Source organism: Rhineura floridana, chromosome 12, assembly GCF_030035675.1.
Source record: "Rhineura floridana isolate rRhiFlo1 chromosome 12, rRhiFlo1.hap2, whole genome shotgun sequence".
NCBI classification, from domain to species: Eukaryota; Metazoa; Chordata; class Lepidosauria; order Squamata; family Rhineuridae; genus Rhineura; species Rhineura floridana.
In genome coordinates this window covers 13941188-13963849 of record NC_084491.1, presented here as the reverse complement: position 1 = coordinate 13963849, position 22662 = coordinate 13941188, and the positions used below count along the sequence as shown (strand labels likewise).

The window sequence follows — 22662 nt, the reverse complement described above, 5'->3', positions numbered from 1 at the left end:
TCCTTCAGAACTATGAAGCAGCCTCAGTGCTTGCTTTCACATTCTGGTGTAGTGGGAGCCCTGGTGAAGACTTGCAAAAGAATTGGCTGTAGTTTTATTTTGCTGCTTTTGCCTGGTGTGTTTTTGTAGAAAAGTGGGATATAAATTCATTTAAAAATTCCCAGTTTGGGGGGTGGGTGTAGGAGGGAAGTGGTTGGTATCATATGACTCTGTCTTATACCAAACAATTGGTATTATTTTTCCAGTATTGTCTACTGACACATTAGCAGTTCTTCAGGGTCTGAGTTTCATTCTCATGTACAGGTGCTTTGCATTTGTCCCTCTCTGATGCCTAGAAAAGAATGCAGCCCTCCACCTGAAAAAGGTTTTCTGCCCCACTCTTTTCCCCACCTCCTACCACTCTTTTCCCCACCTTCTTTCCAAATTGCAGACAGACCACAACCATCTTTTTAAAATGCCATTTATTACAACAGAACCTTGCACACTAAACTCCAAGTTGTTGGTGTTGTATTGGTTTGCCTCATTAAAAACAGCTAGGGTCTCCTGTTCTTTCAGAAGTAACGCATTCCCAAACATCTTGGCCAGCACAGGCCAGGATGGAACATGCTCTCTCCAACCTTCTTAACTCACCCTCCTTGGTCTAGTTGACTTGGTAGCTTATGGTGCAGATAAAGAGAAAGAAGAAAAAGCAGCAATTTTTCCAGCCTTCACAGGCAGATTCTCTGTTCTAGGACCTTTTCCTGTTGCAATTCAAGCCTAGTGCAGATTTGGAGTGTCCACTGGCCTGTGCTTCCTCCACAGAGGCCTGCCTTTCACGTGGAGGGTTCACAGCCATTTGGTGCTCCCAGTATGTATGCGTTGGTGAAAGCCAACAGCCTGGGTGGACGTGCAACAGAAAAATGGCCACCTCATCAAAAGGAGCCCAGGAACCAAACCCTCAGCCGCAGTGCCTGTCTTCAGCATCTTGAAATGTTATGGTGCAGAGGGCTGTGAAGCACCCAATCACTTTTTTTGCTCTTTCTAAAGGGTGTGTGGGTGGGGAGAAACCTCAATAAAACAATGCAGAACAGCTGCATTTTCCTTGTAGCAGAATATTAATATAAACCTCTTGCATTCCTGTAAACATGAGGTCTGTCCTGCTAGATGTGTGCCCCCTTTTAAATAAATTTGGCCGGCCTTCCATTCTGTCTGGATGGCCTCCAGCTGCTGTGTGCCTACACTGGCTGAGACAAGGATTGGGACCAGCTAGAAAGAGCTCTGTATGAAGATGTAGGATGCTCTGGACCTTGAGCTCCACCTGTACAGGTTCTTGCTAGCCTCCCAGGGACGTTCATGCTTGTTTTCTCAACTGAGGGTTTTAGCTGTGGCATCCTCTCCAAGCTTGCTGAGCCAGATGTTGGCTCAAGGTGGTCAGCTCCCTTCCCAGAGAGACTGAAGTGTGTGCGCACATGGGTTTGGGCAGCACATCTCTCAGACCACAGCCGAGGAGGAAGAGGAAGAGGATGATGATGCTGTGGCTGCTGATGAGGAAGGTGACTGGGAAGGGGAGGAGGCATTCCAGAAAAGCCATCTCCTCTTCGGCTGCCGTTTTTGGTGGAGATAGTCTTCCTTCTCCCGCTCTTTCCTGGCCCTCTGATAGTGGTCTTCCTCCTTCAGGTACCAAACTGGGGGCCACCGATGCTTCTCAAAGTAGTCCTGGTTCTCTGCAATAGGACGCAAGGATGTTTAAAACCCTAAAGCTACCAAGCTTCTGCTATTAAATGCAGCTGTGAGAAATGCAATCTGGAATGGTGGCTGGTTTACAAAACTGGAATGTTAAATGTACAATTTATTTGCAGCAAAACTGGATGGCAACAGCCTTTGACCTGAAAGGTTTAGAACAGTTTTTTGGGGGTGGGGATGTTCTTTTTCTGTGATATATGTATAATAATGAATTGTAGGATTTATATGAATCCCCCCCCGGTATAACATTTGTTTTTACATGTAAGTGCTTGGAAATCTTAGGTAACAAGCAATTAATAAAACAATGAAAAAGAGGGACAGACAAATTGTGATGAGGAATTCTGTCATCTTAACACCTGGAAGGGTTGGGATGGGCATCTGCATTTTCTAAGCTCTTGGTAGAACTAGCTAGACATTTGAGTTCTTTGCTGAGTTTATAAGGGCTAAAAATTTGGTTTGACCTAAACCTGATATTCTTGTGCACCAACTAAGAAAGGGTCTCCACTGCTGCAGGAAAGGGCAGAACCAAGCAGGAATAATGTGGATAAGAGATGTTTCTATTTAAAAACTTTTAAAAATCAGTTAATTGATATATTACAGCCTTGTAATGTTTTACATGAAAGTGCAGTTGATGTATACTTAAATTTAAAATCTGATTTGTTGCTTTTCTACTTGGACACCTAAGGCAGTGGTGTACAACTCAAAATCCTCCACACTGACCTGCTGACATTGCTTTCATTTCTCGAGGGAACTTGCGGCAGATGTTGTTGTAGTTGGTGCAGATGTGATGGAGGCACCAGTCGGCAAGCTGGTAGGCACCATGGAACTGTTGAGTGGGGGAAAGACATTGGCATGAGTCACAGTACAACACCACTGGCCAACACAGCCAATACTTCTGAGGAAATGATCAAGACCACTAACAATTGCTACAGTGCAATCCTGTACAGGTTGAGTTGGAAGCAAGTCTCACAGAATTCAATGAGTTTGAGCAGTTGGTGCAATTAAAAGATTTAGGTAGCAGGTGATGGGAAGATACTTTCCTGAGACTCTGGAAAGCTGTTGCTGGATGGGTGGGCAACACCTCTGACCTGGCATATGGCAGCTTCCTTTGTTCCCTATGTATTTATTTAAACAAGATATATTCTGCCCTTTTGTCAGAAGAGCTCATGGTAGAAAACAAAAAAAAGTTTTATTTTTATTTATTTATTTAATTTCTATCCCACCCTTCCTCCCAGCAGGAGCCCAGGGCGGCAAACAAAGCACTAAAACACTTTAAAACATCATAAAAACAGATCTTAAAATACATTAAAACAAAACAGCATTAAAAACATTTTTAAAAAACAACCTTAAAAAAGGGTTAAAAACATGATTTAAAAACATATTAAACAATTCTGGCACAGATGCAGACAGGGATAGGTCTCAACTTAAAAGGCTTGTTGAAAGAGGAAAGTCTTCAAAAGACGCCAAAAAGATAGCAGAGAGGGTGCCTGCCTAATATTCAAGGGGAGGGAATTCCACAGGGTAGGTACTGCCACACTAAAGGTCTGTTTCCTATATTGTGCAGTACGAACCTCCTGATAACATGGTATTTGCAGGAGGCCCTCACCTACAGAGTGCAGTGATCAACTGGGTATATAAGGGGTAAGACGGTCTTTCAGGTATCCTGGTTCCGAGCTCTATAGGGCTTTGTACACCAAAACAAGAACCTTGAACTTGGCCCGGTAGCAAATGGGCAGCCAGTGCAATTCTTTCAACAGCAGGGTAACATGTTGGTGATACCCTGCCCCAGTGAGCAGTCTTGCCGCCACATTTTGCACCAGCTGCAGCTTCTGGACCAACCTAAAGGGCAGCCCCACGTAGAGTGCATTACAGTAATCCAGCCTAGAGGTTACCAGTGCATGGACAATAGTGCTCAGGCTATCCCGGTCCAGAAAAGGCTGCAGCTGTCTCACCAGCCGAAGCTGGTAAAAGGCACTCCTAGCCACTGAGGTCACCTGGGCCTCTAGCGACAAAGATGGATCCAGGAGCACCCCCAAGCTACGGACCTGCTCTTTCAGAGGGAGTACAACCCCGTCCAAAGCAGGCAACTGACCAATTATCCAAACTCAGGAACCAGCAACCCACAGCGCCTCCATCTTGCTAGGATTCAGACTCAGTTTATTGGCCCTCATCCAGCCCACCACCGAGTCCAGGCAGCGGTCCAGGGCTTGCACGGCCTCTCCTGATTCAGATGTTACGGAGAAATAGAGCTGGGTATCATCAGCATACTGCTGACACCTCGCCCCAAAGCTCCTGATGACTGCTCCCAAGGGCTTCATATAGTTGTTAAACAGCATGGGGGACAAGATGGTACCCTGCGGCACCCCAGAGCACAACTGCCAGGGGGCCAAAGACAGTCACCCAATGCTATTCTCTGAGAGCAACCTTGGAGACAGGATCGGAACCACTGTAAAACAGTGCCTCCAATACCCAGCTCACCAAGTCGGCCCAGAAGGATACCATGGTCAATGGTATCAAAAGCTGCTGAGAGATCAAGTAAGAATATCAGTGTCGCACTCCCTCTGTCCTTCTCCCAATAAAGGTAATCCATCAGGGCGACCAAGGCCGATTCAGTCCCATAACCAGGCCTGAATCTAGACTGGGATGGGTCAAGATAATCTGTTTCATCCAAGAGTACTTGCAGCTGCTGCGCCACAACCCTCTCAATCACCTTCCCTAAGAAGGGGGTATTTGCAACCAGTCGGTAGTTGTCACAAACCAACGGGTCCAGGGTGGGCTTTTTCAGGAGTGGTCAAATCACCGCCTCTTTCAAGGTGGCTGGAAACACTCCCTCTCGCAATGATGCGTTGACCACACCCTGGATCCACTCGGTCAGACCCCCTCGGCAAGCTTTAATAAGCCAACGAGGGCAAGGGTCGAAAGAACACGTTGCTGGCCACATCATCGCAAGCACCTTGTCCACGTCATCAGGCCACAGTGCCAGAGAGGGCGCTTGGGAGCAACCATGTTGAGAGCTCAATGTGCCTCGTTGTTCTACAGCATGACAAGGGCTTCAACAGGGTCACCTGCTCTATCTACTGGGAACTCCCCCAGGGCATTCAGGAATCCAGTGGATTCCATTAAGCTCCGGGGGTGGACCATCTTAATCTGTCCACCACCCCTGCAGCGAAGGATCAGAGCCATAAATCTAAACTAAATATGAGTCTTTAGGACAATCTAATACTCACCTAATGGCTTATAAGATTATGAGACCAGCAAATCGCTTTCTGTACTGTGTCAAAGTCAAATGTCTCAATGAGTAATGCAATTGGACTGTCTATATATATACACAAGCAGTCCAAAGCGAAGTACAGGTGAATACAATAATGTTCCCTGTAGCATGAGGAACAGCTAACACCTGGATGCAAGAAACAAATGAGGGACTAAGGGAAATTTTCAAAATTTACAGTAGGGGGAGAAGCTCAAAATCTTCATTTAACCCACTAGGGGTCATTGTTTTTAAAGTTAAAATCCAAGATAACTCTTTTCTTAATAGGATATCTTCATTCTCTCCGTACACCTTCTCCAAAACCCAGAATCTTAGATCGGCTATGGAATGTGGGCATTGGCTATAGAAAAGCCTGCAGATAATAGGCTGAAACGCGTTGGGTTTTATCTATAATCAAAGTTCCTATTTTCCAGCATCTTGGTCTTTGACCCCTTTTTTGGTTTCTCTTTTGGATGCTAGCCACCCCCTGCTTTTTTTTGAAAGCTGGGTCAGATCAACCCAGGTCTCAGTAATATACACCAAATCGGCACCTTCATCCACAATCAATGGATGAGAGTGGTCTTATTATGTACCGATCTGGCGTTAAACAACAACACACACAGGCCAGTCGGCACAGCAGATGAGCAATGAGGAACCCATCCATGAGAGGAGTGGCAGCAAGGAACAAGGCACAGATAGCCTTGCCTTCGTCTTCTCAGGTAATTCACCACCTCCCCATGGCTTTTTTCCCCTCTGCCCGTAATCACTGAAATTGGGGTGGCATCACCCATGTTCCTCCGTACTAAGACTCCTCCTAAACACCTGATATGGGCCCAACACAAGCCCACCAACAAAGCCTGCCGGAGCGAATTATCCCAGTAGGCCTCTGCGAGGACTGGGAACGGTCACACCCATTCAAACTTTATCACACAGGGCCCATCTACTCCCCCTCCTGTCTCACACCCAGGGAGGGGCAGCCTTCTGCCAATTACAGACTCTCACTCTGAAGGCATCTGGCGACTTTCTCTTCTTATTCAGTTCACTGCACAGGCTCCCACCCTGTGCAGGAACTACACATGCACCACACGCCCTCCCCACCACCAATCTCCTCTAGACTGGTTTAACAGAAAACATTTTTTTTAAAAGAAATACAATACAGAAATAAAAAAGTCACAAAACTATAAGCAGTCAGATATTCTGCCAGAACAAATTCTGTATTGTCTAACTCAAGGGTTCCCTGGGCCACATTCAGGTGGTCTGTGGCACGGGTCTGCATTAAATGTTCATTTTGATCTTTTCTTCCTCTAGGATGCACATCTTAATGTGGTGAGGGGGTTTGAGAGTGTTGAAGAAGCTGAGAGCAATGACGTCAGGAGTCTAGACCAAGAGGCTAGACTCCTAGCAGGGGCACCCAAGGCAGAATAGTCAAAGCTGAGACACCAGACTAAGATGCATCCAAACTCAGAGGAAGGCAATGGTAAACCACCTCTGAATACCTCTTACCACAAAAACCCTATGAACAGAGTATCCAAAATGCAACACGAGATAGTGCTGGAAGATGAGACGCCCAGGTCAGAAGGCACTCACCGAGCTACTGGGGAAGAACCAAGGACAAATACGAGTAGCGCTGTGACTAATGATGCAGCTGGGTCAAAGCTGAAAGGAAGCCCAGAGGCTGATGCACACAGATGTGAAAGGAGTCCGGAGTTGTACAATGCACACAATAGGAACATGGAATGTGAGAAGCATGAACCAGGGAAAGTTAGAAATTGTCAAGAAAGAAATGGAACATGGGTGAATTAAAATGGACGGGAATGGAACGTTTTCAATCAGGCACATACAAAATATTTTGTGCAGGTAATGAGAAATTAAGAAGAAATGGGGTTGCTTTAACAGTGAGAAGTGATGTAGCAAAAGCAATTAGGAGCTACAACACAAGGTCTGAGCGAGTGATATCAATGACATAAAATGGGAAACCTGTTAACATAACCATCATCCAAGTCTATGCTCCAACGGCAAATGCAGAAGAAGAGGAATTGGAGAGATTTTACACAGAAGTACAGGAAGATATTGATCACACACCAAAAAAAACTGTGCTGATAATCATAGGGGATTGGAATGCAAAAGTGGGGAACAGAGAAGAATTAGGAATTGTGGGAAAATGGGGCCTAGGAGACAGAAATGAAGCAGGAGAAAGACTTGTCAAATTCTGTGTAGCCAATAATTTGCTTCTTGCAAACACATTTTTTGAACAACGAGAAAGACGACTGTACACGTGGACATCACCAAATGGTCAATATAGGAATCAAATTGATTATATAATTGGTAGCAAAAAATGGAGACGTTCCATACTTTCTGTGATAACAAGATCAGGAGCAGCCTGCAGTACAGATCAGAACTGGTCATATCGAAAATCAGAGTAAAGCTAAAGAAGAAAAGCAATCATAATGCCAAAATACAATTTAAATAACATCCCAGAAGAATATAAAGATCTAATAAGGAACAAGTTTGAGGATTTAAACTTAGTTGACAGAGAACCCGAAGAACTATGGAGTGAAGTCAGAGACATTATCAGGGAAGAATGCAAAAAGACAATACCTCTCATTAAAAAGAGAGAAAGACCTCAATGGATGACTGCAGAAACTCTTAAAATGGTTAAAGAGAAAAGGAAAGCAAAAGGAGATAGAAACACGGTCAGAACCCTAAATGCAACAATACAGTGCCTAGTAAGTAGGAACAAAGAACTATTACAATAGGTATTGTATAGAAATAGGACAACAAAAAGGGAAAAGCAAGAGCCCTATTCCAAAAGATTAGAGAAATTAAAGAGAAATTTAAACCAAGAGTAGGAAGGTTGAATAATTAACAGGGGAACACACTGACTGACCAAGATGAAATAAAAGGAAGATGGAAGCCACACACTGAAGAACTCTATAAAAGAGATGCCAGGATGACAGATTCATTCATGGATTCATTCACGGTATGATGAGGAACAAGAAAGTTTAGAATGTGAGGTGAAAGCTGCTCTTAAAATACTTGGAAGAAAGAAATCACCAGGAACAGATGGCATACCAATGGAGTTGCTACAAGCTACTGAGACTGAATCTGTCCAAATTTTGATAAAAAATTGTCAAAAAATATGGAAAACTAAACAATGGCCCACAGACTGGAAGCCAATATACATCCTAATTCCAAAGAAAGGGGATCCCAGGGAATGCAGTAATTATCGAACTATTGCCTTATAATATCCCATGTGAATAAAGTAACGCTCAAGATTCTACAACAAAGGCTCTTACTATATATGGAGTGAGAAATGCCAGATTTCCAAGGAAACCACCCTGTGCTTTATGTATGTGTACTGCCTTCAAGTCGATTCCGACTTATGGTGAACCTGTGAATAGGGTTCTCATGAGGCTGAGAGGCAGCGACAGGCCCATGGTCACCCAGTGAGCTTCATGGCTATGTGGGGATTTGAACCCTGGTTTCCCAGGTCATAGTCCAACACCTTAACCACTACACCACACTGGCTCTCATCTTGCTTTATAGATTACAGCAAAGCCTTTGACTGTGTAGATCATGTAAAACTATGGAATGCTTTAAAAGAAATGGGGGTGCCACAGCATTTGATTGTCCTGATGCGCAACCTATACTCTCGACAAGAGGCTACTGTAAGGACAGAATATGGAGAAACTGATTGGTTCCCAATTGGAAAGGGTGTGAGACTGGGGTGTATTTTATCACCCTGTTTGTTTAATCTACATGCAGAACGTATCCTACGGAAAGTGGGATTGGACCAAGATGAAGGAGGTGTGAAAATTGGAGGGAGAAATATCAATAATTTAAGATACGCAGATGATACCATACTACTAGCAGAAACCAGTAATGATTTGAAACGAATGCTGATAAAAGTTAAAGAGGAAAGCACAAAAACAGGACTACAGCTGAACATCAAAAAGACTAAAGCAATGACAACAGAAGATTTATGTAACTTTAAAGTTGAGAATGAGTACATTGAACTTGTCAAGGATTATCAATACCTCGGCACTAACCGAAATGGAGACAATAGTCAAGAAATCAGAAGAAGGCTAGGACTGGGGAGGGCAGCTATGAGACAACTAGAAAAGGTCCTCAAATGCAAAGATGTATCACTGAACACTAAAGTCAGGATCATTCAGACCATGGTATTCCCAATCTCTATGTATGGATGTGAAAGTTGGACAGTGAAAAAAATGGATACGAGAAAAATCAACTCATTTGAAATGTGGTGTTGGAGGAGAGCTTTGCGCATACCATGGACTGCGAAAAAGACAAATAATTGGGTGTCAGAACAAATTAAACCAGAACTGTCACTAGAAGCTAAAATGATGAAACTGAGGTTATCATATTTTGGACAGATCATGAGAGGACATGATTCACTAGAAAAGACAAGAATGCTGGGAAAAACAGAAGGGAGTAGAAAAAGAGGAAGGCCAAACAAGAGATGGATCAATTCCATAAAGGAAGCCATAGACTTGAACTTACAAGATTTGAACAGGGTGGTTCATGACAGATGCTCTTGGAGGTCACTGATTCATTGGGTCGCCATAAGTCGTAACTGACTTGAAGGCACATAACAACAATAACAACAAATTGATCTTTTAATTGCATTTTGTTGCTGCTTTTCTATCTTTCTTTTACTGTATTATTATATGGAACATAAGCTGCAGTATAATAAAATCCACTGTAAGAAATAAAAGCAGCAATAAATATGCAATTAAAAATCAAATCGTTTTCAGCACAGCCCACATTACCATTGCTACAACATGCAGGAAAATCATTAAGTGGTTCTCTAAGATCATCAGCAATTTTCAAGTCCATGGGGGGAAAAACTCTGGGAATCACTGGACTAGTTAAAAAGTTCTTCTTGCCCATAGGCCTGATACGAGAGTAAGTTCTTCAGATGGCACCAAAAGGCACTGTTGTTTGTCCGCATCATCAGGTAATTAAAGGAATACAACAGCCTTTGAACAGTTTATCTCCTGTTGATCTCATCTCCATTTTAACACAGGAGTTTCATTGTGGTTGGTATACAGATTAACCCCAACCTCAGCGGTGTCTCTAAATCAGTTGGAATCCAGGAATAGTTAAGTAGCATATGATCCCTCCAACCAAGCTAGCTTAATGTAATTAACAATTTAATACTACAAATGGGATACATCCCAGTAGAAAGCTGCTAGTAGCTCAATGCTGATATGTAGGCATTTTTTCTCTCCCCTCTCCCAAGCTAATGATCCTGGTTTGAAGTAAAGCCGCAAATTAACAATGTCTACTCAGAAATAAGTCCTGTTGAATTCAGTGGTGCTTACTTCCAGGTAAGTATGGTTAGGATTGCATTCTAAACCCATCAGAAAGCATATTAAACTCCCTCAGCGAGCTCTCCTTTTGAAAGTAGTGTCTTAATTTCCAACCCTAAAGCAACTGCAAGCAATGATTGATTAAGGATTCACAAAGTGGCTTATACCTGAGCCAACTCCAGGAACACAAGGACATCACCATCAATATCCACTAACATCTGAGTTGCTTCCATCAGACCAGACACTGTGAACTGTTCTGTAAAAATAAAAAATACAACCAGGTCAGAGTCTATCAGTATGACCACCTAACAGAATAATGACCAATGTTTTTCTTTTGGTTTTCAAGTAAGGTAGAAACGGGATTCTTCATTTTCTAATAGTGTTTTCAAAAGTAACCCAGTTTAAGAAGAAATCTATTTTCACTTTGTGTTAAATTCAAAGTTGACACTGCTAAAACAGAATCCTGTGTTAAAGGCCTGCTTTTTTCCATAAAATGTACAACTTGCACAAGTCTTGATGTTAAGAATAGGATACAAAAGGCCATGTATTGTATTTATTAGGGGTACAAGCTCTGCTAACTAAACACTATGGATGTCTACTTTCCACAGCATAGAGAAACACTGTTCATCCTAGTTAATTACCAGCCCTTCTTTAGTGCAGAAAGTGCTGGGCATCTAGGCTAAGATCCAAAGAGTTGCTTTGGCTCATGCAACCTGGAACAGGCTGGAGGAAACCTTGTGGAATTTATGACTTTTGGTTCCTGAATGACTGACCCCTTCTGGCAAATATAGCAAACTGTTTTTGAAAACAGAACACTGGAGGGAGAATGGTATTTCTTACTGAGCAACTGAATAGAATATCCCCCCTCCCATATATATATTCACACATCTTTTTTAATGAAAGCTTAAAATTCAGGGTAGGCCACTATAGGCTTATGCCATACTCTCCCAAACCATTACTATATGTGGCTTTCTAATGAACTCTTATAGGCCTCTCTTATAAACACTTGAATATCACAAATGTGTCCGTGGCAAAAATGTTAAGTGGAAGTTACTTGAAAGGTGTATATTGTACTTACTAAAATGTTTTTGTGAATGTGAGATATGATTTGCTCTGCTTTTTATTACAGCATCTATATACAGAAGAGGGGAAGGGTCATAGCTCAGTAGCAGAGCATCTGCTTTTGCATGCAGAAGGTCCTAGGTTCCATCCTCAGAATCTCTGGGAAGGGCTGAGAGAGATCCCAGCCTGCTGGTCACTATAGACAAGCTGAGCTAGGTGGTTGACTCCATACAAGGCAGCTGCCCGTGTTTCTATGCTGCTTGAATTTTATACAATATGCTATTCAGTTTTGTAATTAAACTTTTTTAAATTGATTTTAGAATTCCCTGGAGGAGGACAAGTAGTGTCCAAAATGTGTCAGACTGATAAAAAAACACCAATGAAGGAGACAAAACAGAAGTTTTTGGTTATTTTGCTCCTACTTTGAGTCACTTTTTTTGGGTGCCTATTTTTTATTACAAGTATTAAGTAGTTTAGACTATGTACATTTGACAGAAGGGTGTTACACCATTGCTTCCCCAGACCTTTGGCTCTAATTTGTGTGCTCTTAAATCATGCCCCATAGATGGGCTTGTTGGGGAGGGTCTGGGGATTTAAAATGGAAGGAAAGGCACTGTAGTTCTGTGACAGATCATATGCTTTGCATCAGGTGTGGGAAACCTTTGGCCCTCCATACGTTGCTGAACTCAACTCCCATCAGCCCCAGCACGCATGGCCACCAGCCTGGGATGCCAGGAGCTGTAATTCAGCAACATCTGGAGGGCCAAAGGTTCCCCACACCTGCTTTGCGTTAAGAAGGTCCCCCATACAGTTCTTGCCATCTCCAATTACATGGAGCAGGTGATGAGGAAAGGCTCTTCAGTACCTGAGAAAAGCATTAAAATGGAATCCCACCCACCTTATTCTGAAGTGGTGCTTCTACCACCAGAATTTGCTGCAAGTAAACTACTCCCTACTCTATGTAGTGATACGGACATGTGTTTCACTCACTTAGCTTTGATTGACATAACTCATGCAGGAACGCACACCCCTGCTGTCCCCAAACTTGCTATTCCCCAGGAGTCCTCCCCCTCCCCCAAAATTTTAAGGTAAAATGCTATGTTAGACCAGGTCAGACAATTTATCCTTCTAGCCCAGTACTGCCTACTCTGACTAGTCTCAGGTAGTTTTTATTTATAAACATATTTATATACTGCTATTTCATTTTTTTTAATCAAAGCAGTTTACAACAAATAAAAAACGTATTTGAAAAGCTATTAAAAATACAGTAAAAGCAAGGTCAACTATTGCCAACAGCAACCTTCTGAACTGCCTGCATAAGCCTAGCTTTCAGGCTTAAGGCTTTCAGCAGGCGTTTTAAAGAGTAGAACAGAGTAGGGACTTTACTCTGTGTTAAAAACAAGCAAGTAAAAATCAAATTTTCAAGGGGAGTTTCAAGCTCAAACCGCTCCCTGTTGTATATGCCTTTATTCTTGCAGGAAACTTTTTAAACAGTGGAGCATTCACAAATGTGATGCCTTCTGTCTTAAGTGAAACAGTCCACTCTGCCAGCTCAGCCCCTCCTCATTCTGCTGCCATGTGTCCACCAGGCCTGAGAGTAGACATAAGAGTGGCTCAGAACACCTGGCCTGACCAAGAAACTGACAATGCAGAAGAAACAGATCAGCCAGAAAGTGCACCCTGCCTACATCTCCGTAAGCAAGCAAGCCTTAAATTTTGAAAACTATAAGGCTTATCCCAAACCCTGTTATCACACCAATGGCTTCAAGGAAGGCTCTCCAGATCATGCAGTTAAATGCAAAGCATCATCCCTTTCCCAAGGTAACATTACTCCAGAAGGACAGAAGAACGTGCAGCAGTGAAATCAGAACTGTGCCTATAGCTCCCCAAAATTACCTGTGAGTGCAACTAGGTGTGGAAGACACAGGCGGTTGGCCAGAATGATGAGCTTCATGTAATCAAGGTCGGATGTGGAACAAAACTGGCCAGTGTACAGGTACTCAAGCACCGCCCGCATGCAGCTCTTGCTGGTGTAAGGTAACACCACCTGTAAGAGGAAGGACATGAGCACAACAGGGGTTGAATTTTGTGAAATACTCCAATACAGAAAATTGCACAGCAGTGTTTACCCTTCAATCATCCAACAACTCCTTACTACCTTTCACTCTCTTATCCTATCCCTTTTAAGGCTACCTGCAGCGCTGTATGCCAGAATTCAAGCTTGCAGGGATCCTGAACCCAGAACTTAAGGAAGGGGAAACCAGGCTGTGCACCACCCATTTAATCTGGCCAATGGAGGGAATGAAAGGGAATCCAGTCAGTCCATCAAGAAAGAGTCTTAATAGCTATACTCCAGAGTGGATCACATGATACTGCCTGAACCCTATAAAAGCTTCCAGATCAAGCTTGCTCCAAGAATAGGCTAGTGTTCTCTCTTCCCCACCCCCAGAATGGACTGCTGTTGTCGCTACAATAGGGGTAGGGAACCTGTGGCTTTCTAAATGTTGCTGGACTACAATTCCCATTGTTCCAGCCCAATGGCCATGCTGGCTGGGGCTGATGGGATTTGGAGTCCAACAACATCTGGAGGGTCACACGGTTTCCTACCTCTGCTGTACAGGATCTCTTTCTCACTTTAGGCCAGAATGGAGCCTGTCCAGACAACACTCACACCAACCTGAAAGCACAGCTGAGGTCAGTTCTTACAAAATCCTTTAGCTTGGGTCCCAAGAGGGACAAGATATGAACCTGCCAAGTTTGCGACCATTAAAGAATATGTATTTAGACATCTGCCAGTTGCATATTTTCCATTCATATCCATGGCCCTGGTGAAACTGCCAGCCCCCTGCCATGCATGCTTCACAATGTGCAAATCCTGATGAAAAAGATATTCCCATGTTACAGCATACGTGCGTTCGTGTAAGCATCCATGGATCTGCCATATTAAGATGCAAAATGCTAATTACAGTCTTAAAACTCCCTTTTTATGTTCCAGGTTGGCCTAAGAGTGGTGGTCTTGCACTAATCGGGACTTTTGTCTGCAGCCTACAAGGGTTTCAGAAGGCAAAGGACCGGTCCAAAGCACAGGCCATAGCAGTGGCCCATGACATTTTGGTGCTGGAGATGGAACAAAACCAAACCCTGCACTTCTCTTCTCTGCTAATAATTAGGGCACAATCCACCAGGAAATCCCACCTGTGCCTGGCAACCCTACTGCTGTGCTCTTGCACAAAACTAGGGTTGCCAGGTTCAATCCCAGAGACTGATCCTGTATCTTTAGGAGAAGAGAAAGTCAGCCAAGTGCAGGTGTTGTTGCAACCCTGTAATAGGAAAAACCACAAGGTGGAATCCTCCCATCCCCCTGCACAACTTAATACAAAATACAAAAGACAAAATACAAAAGACCTCTTGGTTGCCAGGCCCAGCCTCCAAGAGGTCTTTTGTAGGGGGGGGGCTCAGTAAAAGCAAGTCCCACCCCAACTCCAATTTTAGCAAAATCTTGCCCCCAAAACTTTCCCAAAAACCCAAAAGGTAAGGGAGCTAGACACCCTGTAATTTGAGCACTAGCCCATATTCCATTTTTTATTGCTGCAGAAAACATACAGGATTTTCTCCTTCAAACATCACAGAAGTGCACTTGTCCTATAATCCTTCCCTACCATCTCCTCTTTTTTCCCCTTGGGAGCCTAAAAGGTGAAACTATTGTGTAAAAACAAAATGCAAGCACTCCACTTCTCTTTAAGCAGCTCTGCCACACCCCAGGGATCTTAGCTCAGCAACTGAAAGGAACTAAAACATTTGCTCATCAAAAGATCTGTCCACGTGCAGTATGGGCCAAACCTCAAGGAGCACACAGTGGAATAGTGGGTCCAAAAGTATTAGTTAAGTATTGCTATGGCTAAGATTCTAAGAGAAAGAAATGATAATTCTTTGGTGCTCATGGTGGCCTCACCTCTTGGGTTGAGCTCTCCACAAATGGACCCCCAAACATAGCAGCCATCCAGTCACAACTGGAGATTAGCAAGGGCTTGTGGGCACTGATAGCACCATCATCCAGTATAAAGGTGACATCTGCAAACAAGCAAAGACATGTAAGTAACTGTTTTATGCTCATGCAACATGCTTTTACCACCACACTATAGTCAACAAACTCCAGAGCAAGTGTGGGGAAATTTTGTCTCTCCAGATGTTGCTAAACTACAACTCCCATCAGCCCCAGCAAGTATAGCTAATGGCCCAGGATTATGGGAATTGTAGTTCAGCAACATCTGGAGGGCCAAAGGTTCCTCACACCTGCCTTAGAAGAATCTGTAGTGAAATGAACTGCTAAGAGCTAGAATCTTCTACAAGGTTTCACTTTCACAAGACTATACCCCCAAACAAGTACCAGAGGAATAAAGTCACCTATGGTAGCTTTACCAATATCCCAAATAATTGTGCAAATCAGCTCTGAGGTGCAAGTTGCTGGGTTTCTGTATCTCTTTTGCCATCCACTGGCCTTCATTAGGGAAGGCAACAAGCCAAAACAGGATTGGAAGTCAATGTTAAAAAACAGGCCCTCCAGATGGTGTTGACACCAACTCCCATCAGCCCCACCAAGCATGGCCACACCTGTTGTAAAGGATTCACCAGCAAGCCAAACAATCCTAGATTAGCAAACATTTGGTCACTACATTGTGTACTAATCAACTATGAAGCAAGACTCACAGGAAGCCAGATTTCAGCTGAACATCAGGAAAAACATCCTAACTGTTAGAGCGGTACAACAGTTGAACCAATTACCTAAGGTGGTGGTGGGCTCTCCAACACCAGAGGCATTCAAAAGGCAGCTGGACAGCCACCTGTTGGGTATGCTTTAAGTTGGATTCCTGCACTGAGCAGGGGGTTGGACTCAATGGCCTTATACTGTTCTATGATTCTATGTTTCATCTGCAACCCCAAAGGCCAACAGGCTGTGCCAAAGTAAATATAAGACTAAGAATACAATCCTAAACACATTTACTAGAGAGTGAGCCCATTAAACAATACTGAAGAGTTTTTGAACAAACAAGTATTGATTGCTCTGTAAATATGACATAAAGGCTTCTAAGGTTTAAAAAAGACAATTCAGCAATCTGGGAACATGCCACAAATTGGAATTGGATGATGCATGGGATGATGATGAAGTCTCATACAATCTAGAGTGATCCAGAACAGGTGGGAGTGAATTATCCTGGCCCTTGTGTTTATTCTACAGCAGCAGTAGGAAACCTGTGGCCTGCCAAATATTGGTGAACTACAAGTCCCACCATCCCTTACTACTGGCCACGATGGCTGAGGCTGATGGAAGCTGGAGTCCAACACCACCTGGAAGACCACAGGTTCCCCACTCCTGACCAACAGGCTTAATCCAAGCGGAATTGTCATTGACTGTTGCCACTAATAACAGCAACAGTAACAAGTGTAGCAACAGTAGTGGGTGAATGGCAGGGAAATAAAAGGAAACTTGGACAACACAACAGAATTTTCTGGACTATGAGTACTGGCAAATCCTGATATAACACTTACAGTTAAATTGGCTCCTGCATAGGGTTGCCAGGCCTGGCCTCCAAGAGGTCTTCTGTATCTTTAAAAGTTGTGCAGGAGGAAGGGAGAATCCCACCTTGTGGTTTTTCCCATTACAGTGTTGCAAGAACACCTGCACTTGGCTGACTTTCTCTTCTCCTAAAGATACAGGATCAGTCTCAGGCCATGAACCTGGCAACCCTATTCCTGCATAAGAAACATCAAGAAGCCCTGAATAACGGAAGAAACAACCATCTGGTGGCAAAAAGCAGCCTCCAGATTTTCTTCAGAATTGCTATATGAGGGCCAGTTTAAATATTCAGCAGAACCAAGTGGTAAAGCTTTTCCTGGACGGTACCATATGAGAGGGAAAGAGAGTCTATTTGTTTGAGTGCTCTCCAGTGTAAAACCAAAACAAAGAAGTCCATGTGGACTCAGAACTGACATATTGGAGGAAAGGATTCACCCTAGCCTTTCCCCGGATATGTTCTTTTTAAACAATGTAGGATTCATTTAAGATGGAGAAGCACAGGGAAAACTCATGTATCAAGGAGAAAAATTTAGCATGGTCTTCATTCTGACATGCTATTTACCACATGCAAGGAGTGTGATTGCATGGAAGAACATTAAAAAACAAAAAACAAAGATGCCCACCCTCCCGCCCCCTGAAGTGCTGCAGTCCAAATTTCTACTAACTCATTCTACCTAATGGGCAGAACAGCTCCAAGATGGCACCAAGGGAGCTTCCTATGCAACACCCAGGCCTGGGTGAGAACAATGTCCCCCCATCCAGTTGCTTGAGCTCATCACCTAAGTTCACTTGAGCCCCCCCATCCTAGAAAACAAATTACAGTGGCCCAAAGACCTAAGTCTCTCATAGCTAACCAGTGCTCTGCAACATACCAGAAAAAGTCCCCTTGGCCAGACACTCCTTAACACGGTTGGTTCTCCTAACGTGGAAGGCTTTGGTGATCTCCTGGTTCATGAATGCCTCATTGTTCAGGATGTTGGCCACCATCATCCTGAGGTCGAAGACTTCCAGCAGCTCAGCAATGTGGGCAATGTGCATCAGGTCCCTTTCATTCTCATCCAGTTCACCCGTGTACAGATATTTGAGCACAGCCCTGAAGGGCCCCAGTTGGATAGAAGGGTCCATCTTCACCACCACCATAAGTCGGGGTTTGTACGTCATAGGGTCATCTGCCATCTCCTCCTGGATGCTGACAAAGGCACGGCTCCAAGAGGAGAGGATCCGCCCCCGCTTTAGCCCTCGTTCCCCATAGTTGTTGCCTCGCAATATCCCGTCGCTGGTGGAAGCTCTAAGGCACGGTTTTTGCTGGCCGGAGCCAGCTTCCTCAGCACTCTCACAGATATCAAAACTAGCAGCTCTCAAGAGGAACTCCCGGCCATGATGATGCCTTTCCTCCTGATGGAGGGTCCGCTCAGCAACACCAGCCCCAGTGGTGCCGCTTCCCATTGTCCCCTGCTGGCTCTCCTCACTCAGGTCCATCAAGAACAAGTCATAGAACTTGGAGGAGGAGGTGGAGAGGTAGATCTTATGCGCGTAGATTTTGATTTTCTCTTGCAGCACCAGGATGACATCTGCACACAAGGGATCCTCCAGCAAGTTAGCTGGGTGCTCCTCATTGTTGGAAGGAGGGTCAGGAACAATTATGATGGGTGGGGGTGGCTTAGGGGGCAAGAAAGGGGCCTGGAGCAATGGCCTCTGAACATTACGCAGGTGGGACTTCCAGAACTGGAGATGCCGGCGGGAGATGAGGGCAGCTCGGATAGCGTTATCAAAGACATCCTTAATGCCAAATTGAGCTACTACGCTGGTCTCATAATAGGGGATCCCCAGCTCTTTGGCCACCTCTCGCCCCTTCTCTGGGGGGAGAATTTCATTGGGTTTGATTGGTCTGGAGAGAGAAACAGAAAAAGGAAAATGAGCCTGACATCTGCTCAGTAATTAAAGGCAAAAATAACTGAGGTTAAGTCAGCCTAAGTAAGCAGAAAAGTGCCTCTTCATAAGGAGAAAACTATCAGGTGTCACCTGCACCCCATTAGTAGGCTGTAGCTCCATTTGCTTCTACTGCTTTTTCTTTCTTATCTTTGCATTTTGTTCTCTCCTCTCTTTACTCTCAGAATGCATCCCATGGTTCTAGGTTAGGGAGCTTTCCACCTGGTGCCAGGGCCAAACTGGAAACAGATGAAGTATTGCATTTTAAAAGCAGATGCAGGGCCATGCCTGGGAACTTGGGACCAATTGTTCTTCAGACTGTGTAGATTTCACATCTTGCACTTCTTGGCCAATTGTCCCTGTCCACAATGCACATGGGGATGACAACTTGGGCACATGCACATTGCAAGGTTCAATGTTCGCTCAATGCGTACCCAAGCAGTTTGCTATTAACAATAACACATTGATTGGATATGCAAAAACAGCTCAAAGGACAATCCTTCATTATGGCAGATGTTAAGTTCCATGGAGCAGGGTATCCCGGGAAACCTGAAACATACCTCCCTCTCTACACACACTGGCTTTCTCCTTCAACCATGGGGCATGCTCCAATCTGCTCGTTTTGCTCAACATGATAACATCTCCCCCCCCAATTTTGTAGCTTTGTTTCTACTCTATGAGCCAGGATTGGAAGCAGCTAACAGTGTAGCGCTGAGTCAGGGAGACTGGAGGGCAGACCGGACACTATGCTGTATGCAGGCACATGAGTTCTCATGTTCTAGTCTCAGAATGCCACACACTCCCTGTCCCACCATCCATGAAACAAGGGGCACCTGTGCCCCAAGATGTCCAACCACAGTTCAGAGTTTCTCCAGCCCACTTAAGTCCTCCTTGTGTTTTTTTTCTACCTGGCTAAAGGCCGCCTGGCGCGATTGACTGCTTCTAGATCAGCATAGCGAAGGTCAAGCTGGCAACCTACGAGGATGACAGGAGCTCGGGGGCAGAAATGCTTGATCTCTGGGTACCACATGGTCTTCACGTGGTGTAGGGAGTTGGGGTTAGCGATGGAGAAGCATAATACTACAACATCAGATCTGTGGACAAAAAGGAGGCAAGAATCAGTGATACCCTTTGTACTTGGCCAACTCTCTCTTTGCCAGGTGGTCAGCACCTCTTGGTGCAAGGATGCACCCTGTTCCTCCAGGTGCACATCCCAACCTTGACCAAACTGTTGGAGCAAATCCAATGCTGCCCTTGCATAGATTTGCTCCCTCTTTCTCCACTTCCTAGTGCTAGATTAGCATTATTAAAATGACTAAGAACATGTTGTCTGTTATCCTAAAAGATGTGTGTGCAGGATTGTTGAAGTACTGTGTTTAGCTTATTGTTTAATTTTGTATTATGGATTTGAAGCATCTTGTTACCTGTTTCACAGGTCTGTCAGGTCAGAACTCAAGTTAAAAATGCTTTAAACAAATATACAGTTGTTCTTCTTGCTCATATATAAGTATTACAACCCATATCCCATCCTCCACCCCGTAAGATTCTGTCAGTGATTGCCAGTTCTCCAAAAAATGTAAGAATGGGGTGGAAGCGGGTTTTGTCTAACCACAAGCGCAATGCTTTTCTGACAGCAGTGCATGACAAACATATGTGGAAAGGTCTAGAAATACAATGGACACCCACCGGGGAGGGGCTAAACTTGCTCCCTGCCCATGGTGGTCCTGTCAACACAACGAGCCACAGAGATATATATTTGTGCCCAAGGCCCCCCAGTGAGCTTCTAAGCTAAGTCTGAATGATTGTTCCTTGTTCTTCCATAAGCACTGCACCTGACAACCAATACAGACCTTCCATAAGCAAAACGCCTATCCTTGTGATGGTCTCCAAACGTGTCCCAAAGCCTCAAGGACACACTAACATCATCTACCACATCTCGGGAGCGCTCCAATACCTGAGAGAAGGCAAAAAGATTAAATACTTCAAACCAAAGGGAAGGAGGAAGAGGTGTAGCTTTTCAGTCTGATAATCAGTGATGTGTGATTTTTGGAAAATGTTGAATTAGAACATACTCCAGTTTCCCCTCTGCCCTGAAAACTGTCCCATGACTTAAACGTGTTGGGATAGAAATCTCAAAAGTTTTTTCCTTTCCCAATAGCCAGACGTATTTGAACTGAAAGTTCTGATTAGGGCAAAATAAATTTCATATATCACATTTAGGGTGCAATTCTACACCCACTTACCAGGGAATAAGCTCACGAAACTTAATGGGACTTGCTTCTAAGGTGACACATATAGGATTGCTCTTTCACAGCATGGTTTCAAAATGTTACTTGGGAATTATTTTTATTATAATACCTGTAAATATTTTAGAACATGGCAATTCAATCATATGCACTTCCCTTTCATTGTTTACATTTCAGACGGGGGAAAAAATTGAAGGCTGTCAGAATAGTTAACCTACTAATTTTAGCATGTCAAAAAAGAGCTACATGTTTATATTTATTATTCACTAATGGGCAAAAAACCCCTTGCGGTTTAAGAATGTACCTATAGCCCACAGATATTTCTATCCAACTTTAAAAAGCAGGGAAATTGGGCAGCACTGGTGAATGCACCAGGGGAGCAGGAGACATGACCTCCTCTCTGAGATTTGTCAAAATGCAAAGACAATTTGGGTTGGTTTTTCACAGTCCAATCCACTTCCTGTGTAGCTTGGAAGAATTTGATAACATGTGCCTCTGAGCATATGGTGAGTGGTGGCAACACCTGCAATCTCCAAAGATGGAGAGTTGTATTTTTGTATGTTTGTTGGTGTTCTTCTTACTTTGCCTCTTTCCTGTGTTACTAATGTTTCTACAGAGATCTAATCTAGAAAAATTTATTTCCATCATTACTCATGTTAGAAATCTGTGTCAAATTTATTTTTATTAATTTCAAAACCTTTTTATTGGTCAGTGTCATATGATGGTGAAGACAGCCTTTTGTGTTTCAGATTGGAGGTTATGTTCTATTTCTATTTTGGGTGCATTAACAGTTGAATCTGAAACTGCAGTTGGAAGTAAAACCAGACTGATTCCAATATGTTCAGCAATTACTCTAGCTGTTGGCAAAACAAACTTAGCCTGCCCAAGATGCATGTGTTCAGCCTGCTATGTTTAAACCACTTCATTTAAGGCAAGGTGGGCATGGTCAATTAAAAATACAAAGCACATCTAGAATTTTGCTAGAATATATTTCACCTCCCACTGTTTTATCTTGTGCAAATTGAGACACTCCTGAGGTCCACTGGAGACTATTCTGCAGAATAGTCAGTGCCATTATTCCACAATTCTTTTTCAGGTTTTTTAGTGTAAATTTTGCTAAGTGTTGCTGTACTTCACATATTCACAGAAATAGAAACAAAGGAAAATGATTTCCTATAGGAAACTTCACTAAAATTGCAAAGTAAATCAGACATATTTAAAGTGACCATCTGAACTGTATCAACTGTCTTAATAACGTTGCTTCCTCCCTGCTAAAACAAGATCAGCACAGCATATGTCTTCTTTCTATTATTTGGGCTGCTTGCAGGTATTGCCACGACTCACCATATGCTCAGAGGCACATGTTACAGAGGAAGTGGATTGGACTGTGAAAGACCAACCCAAATTGTCTTTGCATTTTGACAAATTTGTAGGGCAGTACAGTATCTCAGAGAGGAGGTCAGGTCTCCTGCTCCCCTGGTGCATTCACTATAGCTGCCCAATTTCCCTGCTTTTTAAAGTTTGACAGAAATATCTGTGGGCTATAGG

General features: G+C 43.7%; 1 protein-coding gene across 10 annotated transcripts in view; it reads right to left on the bottom strand.

Annotated features, from left to right (window-relative positions):
* Window positions 1-444: 444 nt before the first annotated feature.
* RHOBTB2 (Rho related BTB domain containing 2) overlaps window positions 445-22662 on the bottom strand; it is a 56203-nt gene continuing 33985 nt past the window's right edge. For all 10 annotated transcript variants that reach the window (XM_061592710.1, XM_061592713.1, XM_061592711.1 and 7 more), the window contains 8 exons: window positions 20719-20822; window positions 19777-19962; window positions 17812-18827; window positions 15317-15435; window positions 13261-13411; window positions 10470-10558; window positions 2443-2548; window positions 445-1703 (listed from right to left, as the gene is read on the bottom strand). In XM_061592710.1, coding sequence (XP_061448694.1) covers window positions 1471-1703; window positions 2443-2548; window positions 10470-10558; window positions 13261-13411; window positions 15317-15435; window positions 17812-18827; window positions 19777-19962; window positions 20719-20822 — 2004 coding nt within the window. In that variant the 3' untranslated portion in view covers window positions 445-1470. The remainder of the gene's footprint in view (window positions 1704-2442; window positions 2549-10469; window positions 10559-13260; window positions 13412-15316; window positions 15436-17811; window positions 18828-19776; window positions 19963-20718; window positions 20823-22662) is intronic.